The sequence below is a fragment of the Pezoporus flaviventris genome, unplaced genomic scaffold, assembly GCF_033815535.1.
Source record: "Pezoporus flaviventris isolate CSIRO_AGI_PZ_B2104156 unplaced genomic scaffold, CSIRO_AGI_Pfla_v1 ptg000031l, whole genome shotgun sequence".
Lineage (NCBI taxonomy): Eukaryota > Metazoa > Chordata > Aves > Psittaciformes > Psittacidae > Pezoporus > Pezoporus flaviventris.
In genome coordinates, this window is record NW_026892579.1 from 36,266,193 (window position 1) to 36,282,314 (window position 16,122).

Consider the following 16,122-nt stretch of genomic DNA (forward strand, 5'->3'; position numbering starts at 1 on the left):
TGGGATTTGACTGGTCTCACTGGTGGCCTTGGGGAATGGACAATCCCATGAGCCCCCTTTTAGATGGTTTGGTTACTCAAGTTGCTCTGCCTGATGCTGCTCCTCCAAGCCTCACCGGGGCCTTTGCGTTTATGGAGATTTGCCTTTAATTAGACAACCTAAAACACAGCAATTCAGTCTGTCTGTTATAATCCATAACAACAGATGAGCAATGCTCAGAATAAACTGAAGGCTAGGGGACTTATCTATGGTTTCTGATACTTCTAAATTATTTTTTTTAAGAGACGTTTTTTAAGATAAATTGGGGAAGGAGGGAAGAAAATGTCACTGTTCCGATAAAACAATTTTCCTTTCTTCTGCCGCAATTTTTGTCAGTAGAATACGTAGAATATTTCCTTTAAGAAATCACCTATATTCTCCGCCATGTTGTTATTTTCACTTACAGATAGATAAGTAGATAGAAAAGTAGCATACTTTATTTAACTGTATTTAGTCAGTCCTTTTGAAAAGCTTGACTTTTATATATATATAAACATATATACATATATTTATTTTGTTTACATTAACCATGTCTGCTCCTTTTCTGTAAAACTGCTGTTTACATTAAAATAATGGCACTGACAAGTCAGAAGGGTTGTTAATACTTGTTAGTACAAATCCAAAAGTGAGTCTCTGAGAATTCATACACCTCTGATTTATGTCCACTAACATGGCTTGAAAGAAATCATATTGTGCAAGGCAATCCACTACATGAATCAGGGCTACTCGTTATTTCTGTAAGTATCACAGGCTAATGAGATTTGCCTATGGCTCATTAGATACCCATTTGAGTTATATCTAGCTGGCTTATTATCATTCAAGGGAGATAATTGGAGTATCTCTATTAATATGGTATGTTAACCAACACACTAATGACAGCTCTAGTTGAAGTTACCTTTATATTTCTCCTATAACATTTTGTCTCAGTTGCTGCACATTTCTAAAATTCTCTCTGTTTGGAATGAATACTTTCAAACATAATTTTTGCTTGTGGCTGTGTAATTATAGAGAGTTGAACAAAAAGCCTTCCCTTCATTCCAGAAGAATTTAAAAAAATCTCTCTAGGCATACTGTTCTTCCTGGAAGATTTTTGGCACCATAAATATCTCTAGTGCCAAGCATTTAATAATAGAAACTTGACAAAGTTACCAAACATCACAAATGCCTGTTGATATCCTGCAGAAAACAGATTTTTTTTATTGCATTGTGGACATGTTTCACTGATAAGTAGTAGTTTTTATAACCCACAACAGTGGTTAACTCTCCCCTTGTATTTTATGGGAATGATACATGCTTAACTCAAAAGTATTAACACTGCAGTACACAGTGTAAAAATGCACACCCTGATCTACCTCATGTTTTGTGCAAAAAGACATTTTTTCGTTGTTGTTTACTAACTGAAATTACACCATCTGCTTGATTTGCTTATTCCTGTTTTGACAGGTTAAGTAAAATTAGGATTCCTCCTTTTAAGCTATTTGAAAGAAAATAGCTTACATTTGCTTCCCTTAAAAAAAAAAAAAAAGTGTATATGAAACAGAAAAAAAAAGGTTAATAGTCCAGCTGCTGCAGTCTTAACATTAGTACTTTGTACATGATGATTTGCAGAATGAAATTGCATGCACACGTGCTCTTCCTTCCAGAGACTGTTTCCCTGATGGGCCATTTGGATTATGAAAGCTGAATGATATGGCACTAGTCAAAGTGAAACAGAAATTTTGCAGATCAATCTAAATCAAATTCTCTTTGATTTATCACAGCATCAGGGAACCATCTCTTAATTAATGGAGTTGCTACCAGTTGATCTCAATTACAGCTGGCAACTGCCTTTATTTTTTGTGTGTGGATAGGTGTTTTTTTAATTTCCTTCTACATTTGCTTGTGTTCTCTGAGTATCTTTCATTCTATTTCTCTGCCATTGTCCTAGGTGTGGGTTGAAAATAAGTGTCCTCTGAGGCTGACATATGTTAACTACAATTATTGGGCTCAGCATGGCTTACTTAGATGAAACTTGTTGTGAAATCAGAATACTAGATACTTCCTCAGAGTTTAAACTCTATGAAATTATAAAGGATAAATAGATAAACTATAGATGTTATAAAAGAGTATGCGTTGCACAATATGATAACTCATGTTTGTAGAGTATCACATTGTAGATGTAGTACATTATAGAGTGGTACAGACTACTAATAGAACTATAATGTGATCATTTTTTATTAAAACTTGAGGTCTCATATAATCAACCTTTACATAAAAGTTTAGGACTTAAATAGTTACAGTGAGAACTTCAAAACAACTGTGTGTAACACTTTAATGAATTAAATATCATTGTTATGTTTTGGTTTCCTCTTTCTGTGATCTTTCCCAAGTGGAGGAGCTTCATTCAATTGGTTCTTCGCTACCTCAGTGAGATACTATTCTTTTGCATGGAATTGAGATACTATTCCTTCCTCTGGCCAATGGCAAAAATGAGTTTCACTTTTGGTCACTTATTTTTATGGTATTTCGTGTGTTTTTACGTGGTCTCTTCCAGCCTTTAGTTTTCAGTTTTCCATCGACTGTGCCCCATTCACACTTTTTAAAATACTAGAGGGGTTTTGACAAGGACAAGATAAGACTGCTGAACCTTATGAAAAGAGATATGAATTTCTGTATTTTTTGCACCAAATTTGAAATAACTTTTCACATGAACAAGAAATTCTCAAAAATAATCTGAAATTACGCAACCTATTTCCAAATATCTGATGTATGGCTGACTTCTGCTGGAAGAGGCTCAGCCTGGAAGCAAACCCAGCCAGGGTGCTTGCTGGGTTCATAAGGACACTTGGGAATCCCTCCTGTAATTTTGCCTTCTAAATCAGAGGGAAGTTGCACTTCAGGCTAATAGCCTGTTTAACTTGGGAGTATTACGTCCCATATGAAGATAGGCTGAGAAAGTTGGGGCTGTTCAGCCTGGAGAAGAGCAGGCTGCGTGGAGACCTCATAGCAGCCTTCTCGTGTCTGAAGGGGGCCTACAAGGATGCTGGGGAGGGACTCTTCATTAGGGACTGTAGTGATAGGACAAGGGGCAACAGGTTAAAACTTAAACAGGGGAAGTTTAGATTGGATATAAGGAGGAAGTTTTTTACTGTGAGGGTGATGAGGCACTGGACTGGGTTGCTCCATCCCTGGCAGTGTTCAAGGCCAGGCTGGACAGAGCCTTGGGTGGCATGGTTTAGTGTGAGGTGTCCTTGCCCATGGCAGGGGGCTTGGCACTAGATGATCTTAAGGTTCTTTCCAACCCTAACTAAGAATAGTTGATTCTATGATTACTGTGTTTGCAGGTCAGGGTTCAATTACTTTCTTATAAACAGTGTACACGTGACTTATATGACATAAAATCTGTACAGAACCTTTTCTGACAGTAATCACTCAGATTCTGTCCCTGCCTGGGTACTTACCAAGTAATCAGATGAATTGCCAGGAAATCAGAATTTTATTTTCTCTGATATGACTAACTGAATATCATTTAAATCTTAATCACTCTGTTACTATCTGGTCATATATGCTGCTAAAGTAATTTAAACAGTAAGCATGTAAGCTTCCTTTTGAAAGACAGAACCCATTTATCATCGTTTTCATGGAATTATACCACTGAAACAATTACTGCCCGGAGACAGTAGAAATATTGACATTATTGATTAAAATTAATTTCTTCATGAGGCTTCTACAGAGCTTGGAGTTGATGCTATGGTGTGCGGAACATACTCTAAGAGAAGCTTGGATTACAAACAATATCTTAAACGCCACCTTGGGCGTTTTTATTTACAATGAAACAAAAAATTCCAGTCATATCAGGATGTTTGTGTCTATGGCTAATCTAGTTCTATTTAGTCTTTGCTTGTTAAAACTAGCTCTGAATCTAAAACTAGAAAGAACTCTCATCTTGCAAAACCTTTGTGAATGTAGAAAAACATTAACTTCTCAAATGATAGTGTCAGTTTAAATTTCTAGCAATTATTTTCTTCATATGCTGCATTAAAGAAGCCGTAAAAAGAATTCTAACCTATTGTCTTCTAATGTTTTTTTTCACTGCATGGCCTGACCTGAAAACATAAAGAGGTTTTTACCTCTGCCTTCTAAAAAAAGTGAGCAAATTCTTGAGAGGTTTGCTTGTCTCTTTGCTGTGCCTAAAAATAAAGATACAAGTTTTTCATAACGTCATTTTATGCCAACTGGTTTTTCAATATGCACCATATCAAGCTCAAAACACATTTGTCTGCACATTTTATTGCATATTATGTAGAATCTATAAGGTATTTTATTGAGTTCAATATGTTTTGTATTCATCCCATTACACTTCATTGAGTTCAGCCATGAATTTATTGAGTTTTGTCATGATTACTCACATGATTTTTTCATGCAACTGTAATACTGTTACCTTACAAAATTGTTTGACAGAAAGTGTTTATCAGCATTTTCAATTTTGAAGTGTGTTTTTTAGGAATTTATAAATTGGCTTGAGTTTAGCGTAAGAGGTCCATCAAGGGATTCTGGGCACCATAATTTTAAAGCCTGATCATTTCAAATATTTAGCAAAAAGGATCTGAGTCAGAAATATATATCTTAAAATCAAATTTCTTCATATCTACAATCATTTTTGAAAGACTTTATAGTAATTCATGATTTCTTTGCCATTTTAAAGGGCATTACAATTTATACAATCAAAGCTTTAAATCTCAGCACACTTCCTGTGAGCTGGATTACCCTCATGTATTCTAAGTAGCAACACTTGGTCTACCGTTTATGCTAAGAGCTAACAGAGGCCTGATTGCTGCACTATACTGAGCTGTGCCACTGATTCTTTTCTGTCATTTGTCTCCTTATTACAAAAATAAGACTGACATTTTTTGCCAGTTTATACTGCTCTTAGTCATGCCAAATGCTTGTGCATAGATGAGTGAAGAAAAAGGCATTAGTCATTGCTATTCATCTATAAAGCCACTGTATGATATATGTTTCTTTTTTCTTTTCTTTCAGATTATTACTTTAAGAGATTACATTCCCAAAATCATTGGTCCAGATGCTTTTAATATGTATATTGGCCCTTATACAGGTTATGATCCCACATTGAATCCTACAGTTTCCAATGTATTTTCAACAGCTGCCTTTCGTTTTGGTCATGCAACGATCCAACCAATCGTAAGGCGATTGAATGCACAGTATTTAGATGATCCAGAATTCCCAAATCTTCATTTGCATGAAGTTTTCTTTAGTCCTTGGAGGCTCATTAAAGAAGGTATGGTTTTATTTAAAATGTCTTTGGCTTTTTTTTCCAGAATATTGTAATTTTTTTAAAGTTACTTATCTTGAATTAAGAATAAGGACATTTATTTAATTGCATCATTTATTTAAATTGTTGAATGGCTTCCAGATTACTAACATGAACTGGAATGATTATTCTGAGTTAAATAGTTGTCTGAATCAGACGACAGTTACTCTCCAGATTAAACCAGTCTGGCAGAATGACAATATACTGGTGATTGATGATGAAGATATTTTTTTTTTTGTGGATTATTTTATTATCAGATTGCAAATTTTCTTACACATGAAGAAGAAAAATGGAGCCTTTTCATATCACCAGTACTTCTATTTCAACCTGAAAGAGATTTTTCATATGTTTGAATGTAAAAGCCGTGTGACCAATGTTTAAAAACCATGGAGACATATATGCATTCACATGTGTTAAGAAAGTTATAATGGTTTATATATATGATGTAATGTTATATTACTTTTATGTTTAAAGGAGGCTTGGATCCTTTACTAAGGGGTCTTCTAGCACATTCAGCAAAACTGCAGGTGCAAGATCAACTGCTGAATGAGGAGTTAACAGAAAAACTGTTTGTGTTGTCCAATAATGGTTCACTCGATTTATCATCATTAAATTTACAGCGTGGCCGTGATCATGGACTCCCAGGTCTATTGATTTTTCTTGAATTTTCTTCCAACTGGTAACAGAATTGTAACTGTTTATATTTGGGATGTAATCCTAAGGTTTTAAATAATAGTTTTGGTAATCAGAAAAATAACTTCAGTCTCTTTTTAAATATAAGTTGATAATATTCTTAACTTTTATGAAAACAAAATTTTCCACAGCATTTGAAATTAATCTGTTAAACCTGGAATCTAGAAGGACAGACATTACTAGTGAGTGGACCTAGGTGTGCTCACTGTAGGTACCTGAGACTTATTCTTGCTGGAAGCAGCTCCAGAGGAGTGGGGTTTCTGCCTGCAGGAGCTACTTGCCATCAGTAGACTGCCCCCAGCCTGTGGGACAGGACAACTTAGACACAACCTCATTGGCTCTACCAACCATAGGAGGTGTTGAGATGTCTCCATGTAGTGTATGTGGTGTACATGCGGTGTGTATGTGGTGTACATGCGGTGTACATGTGGTGTAGATGGCTGAGTTAGGTGTACACCTCATTTTAAGTAACATTACATATTTGTGCTGACTTTTTCACTAATTTATTTACTACAGTCAGCCCAGGAGGAGACTGAGCTAACAGTCAAGTATCATTAGCTCATCAAGCCATGGGTGTACTAGCTTAGAGGAAGACTGCTGGCGTTTAGTTTAATTTGATTGCAACGGCTGTTGAAAACATACAGTAGGTTCCCAGCTCTGTGTGCTTTTGAGAACAGAAGCAGCAACCCTCATCATGGCAATTGGGGACTTTTTATTTTTAAAGGTGCCCTGCCCTGCTGCCTGAGCAGGTCACTGTTCTGCATGATTAAGAAACAAACATAGCCTGCTCTTCTATTCTTTGAGCCCGACATGTTAGTAATGAAGGTAGGACTGGCTGATTGTCAAATGGCATTATGTTTCTGGGTGACAACCCTCTTCATTTCTCCTGTATGACTCCACAGCTAAGAATACAAATGTTGTTGGCCCTGGACAGTAGAAATGAAGTCTGACTCTGCCTTGGAGTTTAAAGTTCTTGGCTATACAAGGGTAGAAATGGAGGCTTGATGTCCCAGACCAGAAGTTAAAGTTTTGTTGGAATGTCAGGGACTTTAATTGCAATGATGTAAAAGGAAGTAAAAGAAATCAATTTTCCAGATAGCTGGACATGTGCCCTGGAATGTGATACGGCTTAGTAGAGTGCTTTAGTTACTAACTTCATTCAAGTTATTTCCTGCCCACTCTCATCTAACTCCTGTATTCCTACTCTGGAAATCTCAAGACATAGTGCATGCTCCTGTTATCTATTATCATGTTTTCATTACTTAAATATAGGAGAATTGTTTTAAGCTTTTGTTTACCTTCACGAGAATGATGCAGCAATTCACCCTCTAGTTTCAGATCCTGCCATCATTTCCCTGATCAATTTAACCAATAATAATAGTCCTATTTTTAGACATAAATGCCTGTGACTATGGTTAGGGTTGTCAGAATTCAGTGCTTCTAAATTTATTAATTTTATATATCATGCTTAACAGTCAACTCTAATCTTCTTTTCCACAAAATGTTTACAGGTTATAATGACTGGCGAGAATTCTGTGGTTTACCAAAACTGGAAACTCACACTGACTTGAATACAGTAATAACCAATCGAAATGTCACTGAAAAAATCATGGAATTGTACCACAATCCTAGCAATATTGATGTTTGGCTTGGTGGTCTTGTAGAAGACTTTCTTCCAGGTGCTAGAACTGGTCCCCTGTTTGCGTGTATAATTGGAAAGCAAATGAAAGCACTAAGGGATGGTGACCGGTGAGTTTATTCATGCTGTGGAAGCATTTGTGTAAAAAACGCAGAAGCAATGGAGATTTTACAGATATTTGAGGACATTCCCAGAGCGTAAGACAAAATATCTTTAAAAAAAAATGTTTCCTGCAGCTTCCACATTTTTATCTTAGCTCCTTCAGTTTTGTTGGGTGAACTTCTGCTTATTCTTCTTCAGTCTGTGTATAGTCTCAACTGCAGATGATGTGGAGATTTTTTCTGTACTACTAAGGTGTCCAACTTTGCACTCCAAGTGGAAATGCAAGTTGCCACCAGCAATTAATTGTGGCAGGGGCAGCTAACTTCTGTGTGGATGGATATACTACTGTGCAGCCATTAACTATCCAGTCCCTGAGGCCTACACTGGACTCAGGAATTAGAAGAACCTAGACATTTTCCATGGCAACCAAAGCAAAGTCAGACAGGATAGGCAAGGAGCTGTAATTCAGGCATCCTAGAGGGAATAATAAAAGCACCATGAACCTGTTCTTATGTGAACTAGGACTGCAGAGTTCTCCCAGAATTGCCTCACTGGACACAGCATAGAATGTCCTTTCACCTAACCCTGCACTACCACCACCAGGATCCTGTGCCAGTACAACCCTCCACCCCAGGAAGGAAGGAGAAATGCAGCTTCAGTCACAAAGGGATACAAGATGCAGTTTATATCTTGCTTCTGCTCCTGAAGCTATTATAAAACCAGCTCTTTTTCATTTCCAGCATGTACTTGTGCATTAATTTTGAATCTCAGGAGAAGACTAATTTTAAACTGCTCACACCATGCTAGCAGTGGTATTTTAAGTACATCTGGTCCTCACGCTCACCTTTAAGCTCCTCTCATAAGTCACTATTGTAGAAAGAAATCATTACGTAAATAAGCATCAGAGGCAGAATTTAAATCTGAACTTTAAAGAATGTTAATTAATTAGCTCACAGGAAAAAGCGATGTTAATCATAAAGGTGGTATCTTATTAGCATAAACTGGATAGACAACAAACATTCCACTCAGCTGTGTTAAAAATGCAGTTGAAAGTCCTCTGAATTGTATACTTGGCATATTTGACCCTATCTGGGGAACAATAATCTACCAAGGTCCTTTCAAGCCTTACTTCCATAATTCTGTGCCTTTACTATTCAAGGTCCTTCCAAGCCTTACTTCCATTATTCTATGCCTTATGACACTACTTATTATTCATTGTCTTATAATACAACTAGCATTAATTAAACAAGTATAATTTAATACATTATCTCCAAACTGAGAAAAAGAGAAGTCTAGTAATAAAATAATTCCCCAAGTTTCTGTCATAAAGTTTGTGTCAGCTAATTTAAATGTAAAGTGGTATTCTGTTATTAATACTAAAGGAACCAAGAGAAGTTAGAAGTGTGGAACAACATGTTATAGCTGTCACACAGTAGGTTCAAGAATGGAAAAGTCTGGCATTCATTGCAGTGCCTTGTCTGATACAGTATTATCTACATCTGCACCAGTAAATTACATGCTTACTAGGTACGTTAATTGACATGTCAGTAAGTATGGATTTCAAAACATGTCTTCTAATGTACTTGTTTAAGTCTAGAAACCAGGACTAAGTGGATTTTTGACTGACTGAACTCCATTCTGATAGACTTAAAATCTTTTGTCAGTAACCTGACAGAACATGAAGGGATTTATTTTTCCAATGTACTAAGCTTAGGCACTGTCTTAATCTCAACCAAATCACCTGGAACAAATTGTTTCTGTTCCATCAGTCTGGATTTTCTTTTTCTATCTCTTTCCACTCTGAATCATTGTGTGACCTCAGGATTTGCAATAGCTGGGCAAAAATTCTGGAACTGACTTTGTCACTCCAGAATAGGGAAGCTTGATCCTCTTCTTTTTTTCTCTTTCATTTTTTTACTTTAACACTGTAAAATTCACCTGATACAGATCAATCAGAACAACCTTTGCTAGAGTAAAGACCTATCCGATGGGTAGATTAAAAATAATTTTCTGCTCAAGACTTCTCAGCAGTGTATATAAAACTGAATTTTGTAGAATAGGTTTTAATGCACATGGAAATGACAGGCATAAGAGAGATGAGTGGAGCCAAGTTTTTAATAGCTTTGGTTATGGGAAAGGGTCTGGGAACAGTCAGTGAGGTTCCAGGATGTTCTGAGAAGTCTGGACAGCATGTGCAAGTGAGGTATAGCAGGAAGACATCTTTCTTTTTTACCTCTCTTCAGCCCTTCCATCTCTCCTGCTTTTCTTGTCAAAGTCCTGCCGAGGTGTGGGACATTCACTCCATCCCTGTTTCTTTAGATTTCCTCTCCCTCCACTATAGGCAAAATGGGACAGGTTTCTCCCCAGATTGTCCTGCTGTAGGTAACTATTTGCCTACAGTTTTTCAAAATTTTCCATCCACTTGCCTTAGTTAACTGATACACTCCTCTTGGCAGTAGGATCCATTTTGACCTGAAAAGCCCCTCCAGGGCACACCAGAAGCCCTCATGTTGCCCAGAACACAAGCACGACTATCAGACTTTCCATTTGCTTAGAACCATATCAGATATCTCATAAAAAACCTAACACACTTCACACATGCCAAGTTTACACAGAGTCCACAGTCAAAAGTGCTGTTTGCTTCTGATCAGAAAAAATTAAACACAAAATCCACAGGCTTTTTTAGAAACTCCAGCCATATTACCCCAGGACTATGGACTGCCGAGTCTTGTGTTAAATATTCAGTCAATTTGTACAATGTGAACACATCCATACTCTACTGCTAATAGTCCTATGACATGTTACCACAAATCCTGCCTAGAATTTGGGAAAATCCTAATTGGCCTGAGTACCACAGGGAACTATCTTAGCATTTTAGCAGTGCTTAACGCTGTTTAATGTACTAATGCATATATGCTATCAGATTCTCCAGAAATACTATTTTGCCATTCGTTACATGTCATGATAATGTTTATCTTCTCTTTTTTCTCCCAGTGTTTTCTTTCCTGTTGCTTTTATTTTTAAACACATATCCATTTGTGTGTGCACACACGAATATTATATGTAATATAACAGATACACCTTGGTAGCACTAACTCATTCTTCTGCTCTGGCACTGCACTCCCAATCTGACAACATGGAAAAAGTAGCTCCTTTCTGTTCCAGCCAGTCCTCCTAGCTTACTTTTTTTGTATGATCAAAAGCACAATTACTGTCTTACAATTTTCTGCTATAATTAATCTGCATATCTAAAGCTTTTTTAGCAATTAAGAACTCCATATTAAACAGAGGAGTATTCAGCAATTCCTGTTTTCATAGGAAACATTCAGTAATCCAAGCAGAATTCAAAAACTGCGGTATAGGGAAATCTATTATAGCTGCTCCTGTAATTCTCCTGTAATTTATGCTTAAAACAACTTATCATTGCACAGTGAATGCTGGAGTGCTTAAGATAAAGCATCCATTTCCAAGTTTTTCCTTCAGGATTGTAACTTTTGTGACCCTGTATCATCAATGAAAAACAATTTTGCAAATGTGACTGATCAATAGTTTTAACCAGCTGACTTCTTTTACACATCATCTGAATTGGTCAGACTTATACTAGCCTTTTCGTGTCTTTCAAGCTGGAAATTTAAGTCTGCAGATAGTGCTGCTTAATTTTATCCACGTACATCTGCTGTAATTCTTCTTTTTGGCTTTTTACTTAGGGTATTGTGAAAGTAAGAATAATCAACTCTTTGAATTTGATATTTTCAAAATGTTTCTTCCAGATTTTGGTGGGAAAATGATAACGTTTTCACAGAAGCTCAAAAACATGAACTCAAGAAACACTCATTGTCCCGCGTCATTTGTGATAATACAGGAATTTCTGAAGTGCCAGGAGACGCCTTTCAACTTGGAAAGTTTCCACAGGATTTTAAACATTGTGCCAATATACCTGGGATGAATTTAGAAGCTTGGAAAGAATTTTATCAGGAAGGTAAAATGGTAATTATCTATCTTTTTTGATGGGAGAGGAGAGTAATTAGACAACTGACCTTGATTTTGGCAGGTCTTGAATCACTGGTCTGATGCAGATCTTTGGTATTTCTACCACTTAAAAATGAGATCTAGGTGTTTCCTCCTTTCTCAGCTTCCTCTGTAACAAATATAGTGTTTTTCAACTTCATTCTGATAACATGAATGGATTGTGCAATACTCAGATGTTATGGCAACAGAGTTCTTACATGAAAGAAAACATATGCGCAACATGCTGTTAGAAGATGTTAATTTTACAAAGCTTATAAGCCAAACCTGAGGTATTCCTTATAAATTATAATCATTGTATAAATTATTGTCCAGAAATGAGCAATTACATTCTTGATAACCGTAAAACATATGAGTAATTTAATTTAAATTAATTTGTAGCAGTGATGAAGAATAATGTCGACCGTCATTGTGAGGGTAAAGTGATAATTATTTTGAAGTTTGTAATACAGTCTTTTTATTTGTAGAGGAAATATGTGGAACACCAAAGAGTGTAGAAAATGGTGATTTTGTATACTGTTCAGAAACTGGAAAATCTACAGTGACTTATTCATGTCAATATGGATTTCAATTACAAGGAGAAGAGCAATTAACCTGCACAAGTAAAGGATGGAACTTTGAGGCTCCTGTTTGTATAGGTATATTTTATTTATTTTTTTTCTTGGTGGTGGTTTCGAATTTTCTAAATGCTAAAGTCCAGCACAGCTCATCAGAGGTGAACTCCCTCCTTGTAGTCAACTCCCTCCCTCTTGCAGCCAACTTTCAGGTTTTATAGGTACAATAACATGATAATCTGAAGCTCTCCTTGCTCCAGAATTCCTATCTCAGTCTCTACCCATCCTGATTCATCAATCAAAATGATAGGAAAATGTCACTGAAAATTACCTGATCAAGAAAAATTTAGTCTATTAACAACCAGTTGGAAAAAAAGGTAGTAAATCAGAATTAGATATTGCTTCCACCAACATGCAATATAAAAGCAAGACAAAGAGTGGTCATCCTGGAGAGAGCAGGTGAAAATCAGTAAAAATATATTGTCTTTCAACTTTCATGCACATTTTTGAGCATATGTTTTTCTGTTATTTTAATTATTCTTTTCTTTTTTACTTTTGCCTTATTTTTACTGTTGAATAGAAAATTATAGGAAGAAAAAGAATATTGCAACTATTTTGTTACAAGGCCTTCACTCTTCACAGCTGTGAAGGATGAATTCTTTCTGTTCACATTTTGAAATGTGTGTGCTTTTAATGGTGTGTGTGTATATATATATACGTACATCTACACACACACACTCAAACTGCTCAGCTTTATAAGAACATGAGTTAACATGAAACCTGTAAAGGCCATATTTAGGAATATATTATGGATGGCAGTAAATTAATTTGAATGCAAGTGCTGCAGCTGATCCGCAATAGTCCGCTTATCAGTATTTCTGTGACAGCAGAATAGAAAGCTATTCATTCTAATTGTATACCTGGTATGGAAAAAATCAAATGAAATTTGCAGCTCTTTCCTATATCCAAATCCTATTTATCTACTGAATTCCACCCACATAAATACCATATAAAGAAATAAAGCTGTTAAATGAATTATAATTAAATCTTTTCAATAGATTAATGCCCTGGCAGAAAACTGAATAAATAAGTTATATGAACGAATCATTCCTTGTCCTAGTTTCTTTTAGTATGTTCAGTAATGTAAACAAAAGACTGTATATCTGCTATAGGAAAACAAGCTGCTGCATATATTAAATAAACAATGCCTTTATTAAAAAAAAAGCCATCAAAACCCACTTATGCAGATGCTACTTGAGTTTTACAGCAGAAGGCTCTTTGTTCCATGCATGTCTGTGCAATGTGTTCCCATTCTTTTAAATGTTCAACAAATTAGGAATAAATCAAGCAATATAATAATAAGAATAGACCTTGGCATTTTTGCAGATGGCGTCAAAATTATATGCTGCTCTGGAAAAGACAGAGAGGCCTGCTGGCAAAAGCATAGGAATCTGAGCGCTGTTAATTTCTGCTTACTAACTTTGGCTTTGACAGAAATACTTTCTATTGATTCAAGAAGTCATTCAGAGCTAGACTATGTTACTTTGTTTATATTGTTATCTTACTCCTGATAGATAGCTCTGTTTATTTTGCTTTAATGAAGCACTGCTCTCTTTGAGTCATAGGGCAGGCTGATAAGGTCTGACATGCACTATTTAATGATAGAAAAAATGTTAGCTAGTTAACCACACGACTATGGTTCTACAAAAGCTGAAATAGCATATTTGAATTACAGTGCAGGCAGAGCCTGCGCAGGTTGTCCTTCCAAGATGATAATGAAGCCAATGAGAACTAACCCAAAATATACTCTTGAAGGGAGTAATACTTATGCAGGAATCTTCATTCAGAACAACAACTTGTTTTCCTGCTTCAGAGATGTGTTATTAGAGTTAGTTTTTCTTAAGCATTCTGAAGTTTAAGATTATTCCTTAAATGTTTAATCTTTTGACTGTCTAGCTGATGGCTAGCTTTGGACACAGATGCTGCTTTGTATTAAAATTTAAGAGAGCATCAGCAGTGACAGAATTCCCTAAGTGGTCTGTGTGACAACACTAAACTAAGTCAGAAAATCGTTCCTACAGGGTCTGTTTCTGATACTGATCAAAAAGAGCTACTTTGCCTGAAGTAATAGATCAAACATTGTAGTAGGGAAGGAAAAGAAAGGACTATAACCAAAACCAGAGGACAGTGAAAGCTCAGCTTGTTGCCCACAAATGGGCTTGCAGTGCTTCCAGAAACATGGGTCAGAGACATTAAACAAGCTGGAAAATATTGTATACAACCAATGGGAAAATATCTAAAACAGCACTGGGTGCTTATCTCTAGGCAACTGAATCCAGTCCTGCAAAGCAGTATTACACAGAGAGAAGAAAGATGCAGAAATATGGAAAAGACTCAGTTCTTTCCTTCACTGAATACTTCCACTCCTGCACTCCACACTGTCTCCCATTTCATCGCATAATCAGAATGTGAGAATGAAAGGTTTTGAATGGCCTGAGGAACAATATGTTTATGTACATTTTCCAATGGATAAATGTTCCTCTGCTCAACATTCTGTCAGGATATTGTCATTTCACAGAACTTCTTATATAGCATCTAGAAACAACTGTCTTTGCAGTGATATCACAGATTACTGTTAGAAATTTTGTAACCAAAGCTAATCTGAATCCTTGGTCCTCAGAATCATGCCCAGAAGTAGAGCACAGCATGGGGAAAGCTTATAGAGGAACTCAAAGTGTTAGGATATAAACACATGAAAAAGGTGTTCTCAAGCTTACAGTTTGCATTTTTGAAAACTCCACTAAGTGCTCTTTGTAGCTTTTGGTGAATTACAAAAACAACATCTTCCTTTTTCATATTTTTCAGCTTAAAAATAAATAAAGCAAAACCAAAAACCCTGAACCAGCCAACCAAATAAACAAACAAACAAACAAACAAAAAAGAAAACCCCTCACAAATAAACCCCCAAACAAGCCCTAAGCCCCTCAAACAACCCCTCACTTTGTCCTTTGAACAGTAACAATGAGATTCTTTTTGTCGGTATCTCTGTGTCATTGAAAGCCTACAATATATTTCATTTCAGTACAAGGTGTGTATGATAAGGTGGTAATCCCTCTCTGTAATTTGTAATGACTATTGATTCCTGTGTATTCATTTTGCAGACATCAATGAATGTGAAAATAAAATTAATCCACCATGCTCTCCTTCTGCTAAATGCATTAACACTAAAGGCAGCTACAAGTGTCTCCATACTGAACCTTACAAGCTGGCAGAAGATGGAAGAACATGCATTGGTAATGCTTGTGAACCTACTCTCCATTAAAACTTTCTCTGTTCTGTTTTATAATGCTGTAAAAATCATAAAATTGAGATTTATTGAAGAGTTGTTAACACACGTAAAAAACTACACAGTCATGGGCATAAAGATACAGTCAGATTCTGTAAAGTAAATGAAGGTACTGAATAAATAATACAGACACAGAAGTAAGCTTTTCATTTTCCATTTCTACCATATATAAACTGATAAGTATGTCCTTATAGTGCATATGAAGAGAAGGTCAAATCTGTCTCAGTTTGTCCTGGTTAGTATCTAAACTCAGCATCTAAATTTTAATTAAGGTCTGCCTACTACATTCCAAAACTGTTAATCCTTTTAGAGCTGGCATAAATCATATATTGTGTTTTTCACCTTTTCAGCATGTGTGAAAGCTGTATTGTATCTTGAGGTTTAGGTGGGGAGTATGAGTGTAGCTACCCAC

At 36.1% G+C, this 16,122-nt stretch overlaps 1 protein-coding gene across 1 annotated transcript in view; it reads left to right on the forward strand.

Moving 5' to 3' along the window:
* Nucleotides 1-15,761, forward strand: part of TPO (thyroid peroxidase) — a 37,489-nt gene extending 21,728 nt beyond the window's left edge. The window contains exons 8-13 of the mRNA XM_061461814.1: nt 5,059-5,317; nt 5,825-5,995; nt 7,555-7,792; nt 11,555-11,763; nt 12,278-12,448; nt 15,526-15,761. Coding sequence (XP_061317798.1) covers nt 5,059-5,317; nt 5,825-5,995; nt 7,555-7,792; nt 11,555-11,763; nt 12,278-12,448; nt 15,526-15,686 — 1,209 coding nt within the window. The 3' untranslated portion in view covers nt 15,687-15,761. The remainder of the gene's footprint in view (nt 1-5,058; nt 5,318-5,824; nt 5,996-7,554; nt 7,793-11,554; nt 11,764-12,277; nt 12,449-15,525) is intronic.
* Nucleotides 15,762-16,122: the final 361 nt, after the last annotated feature.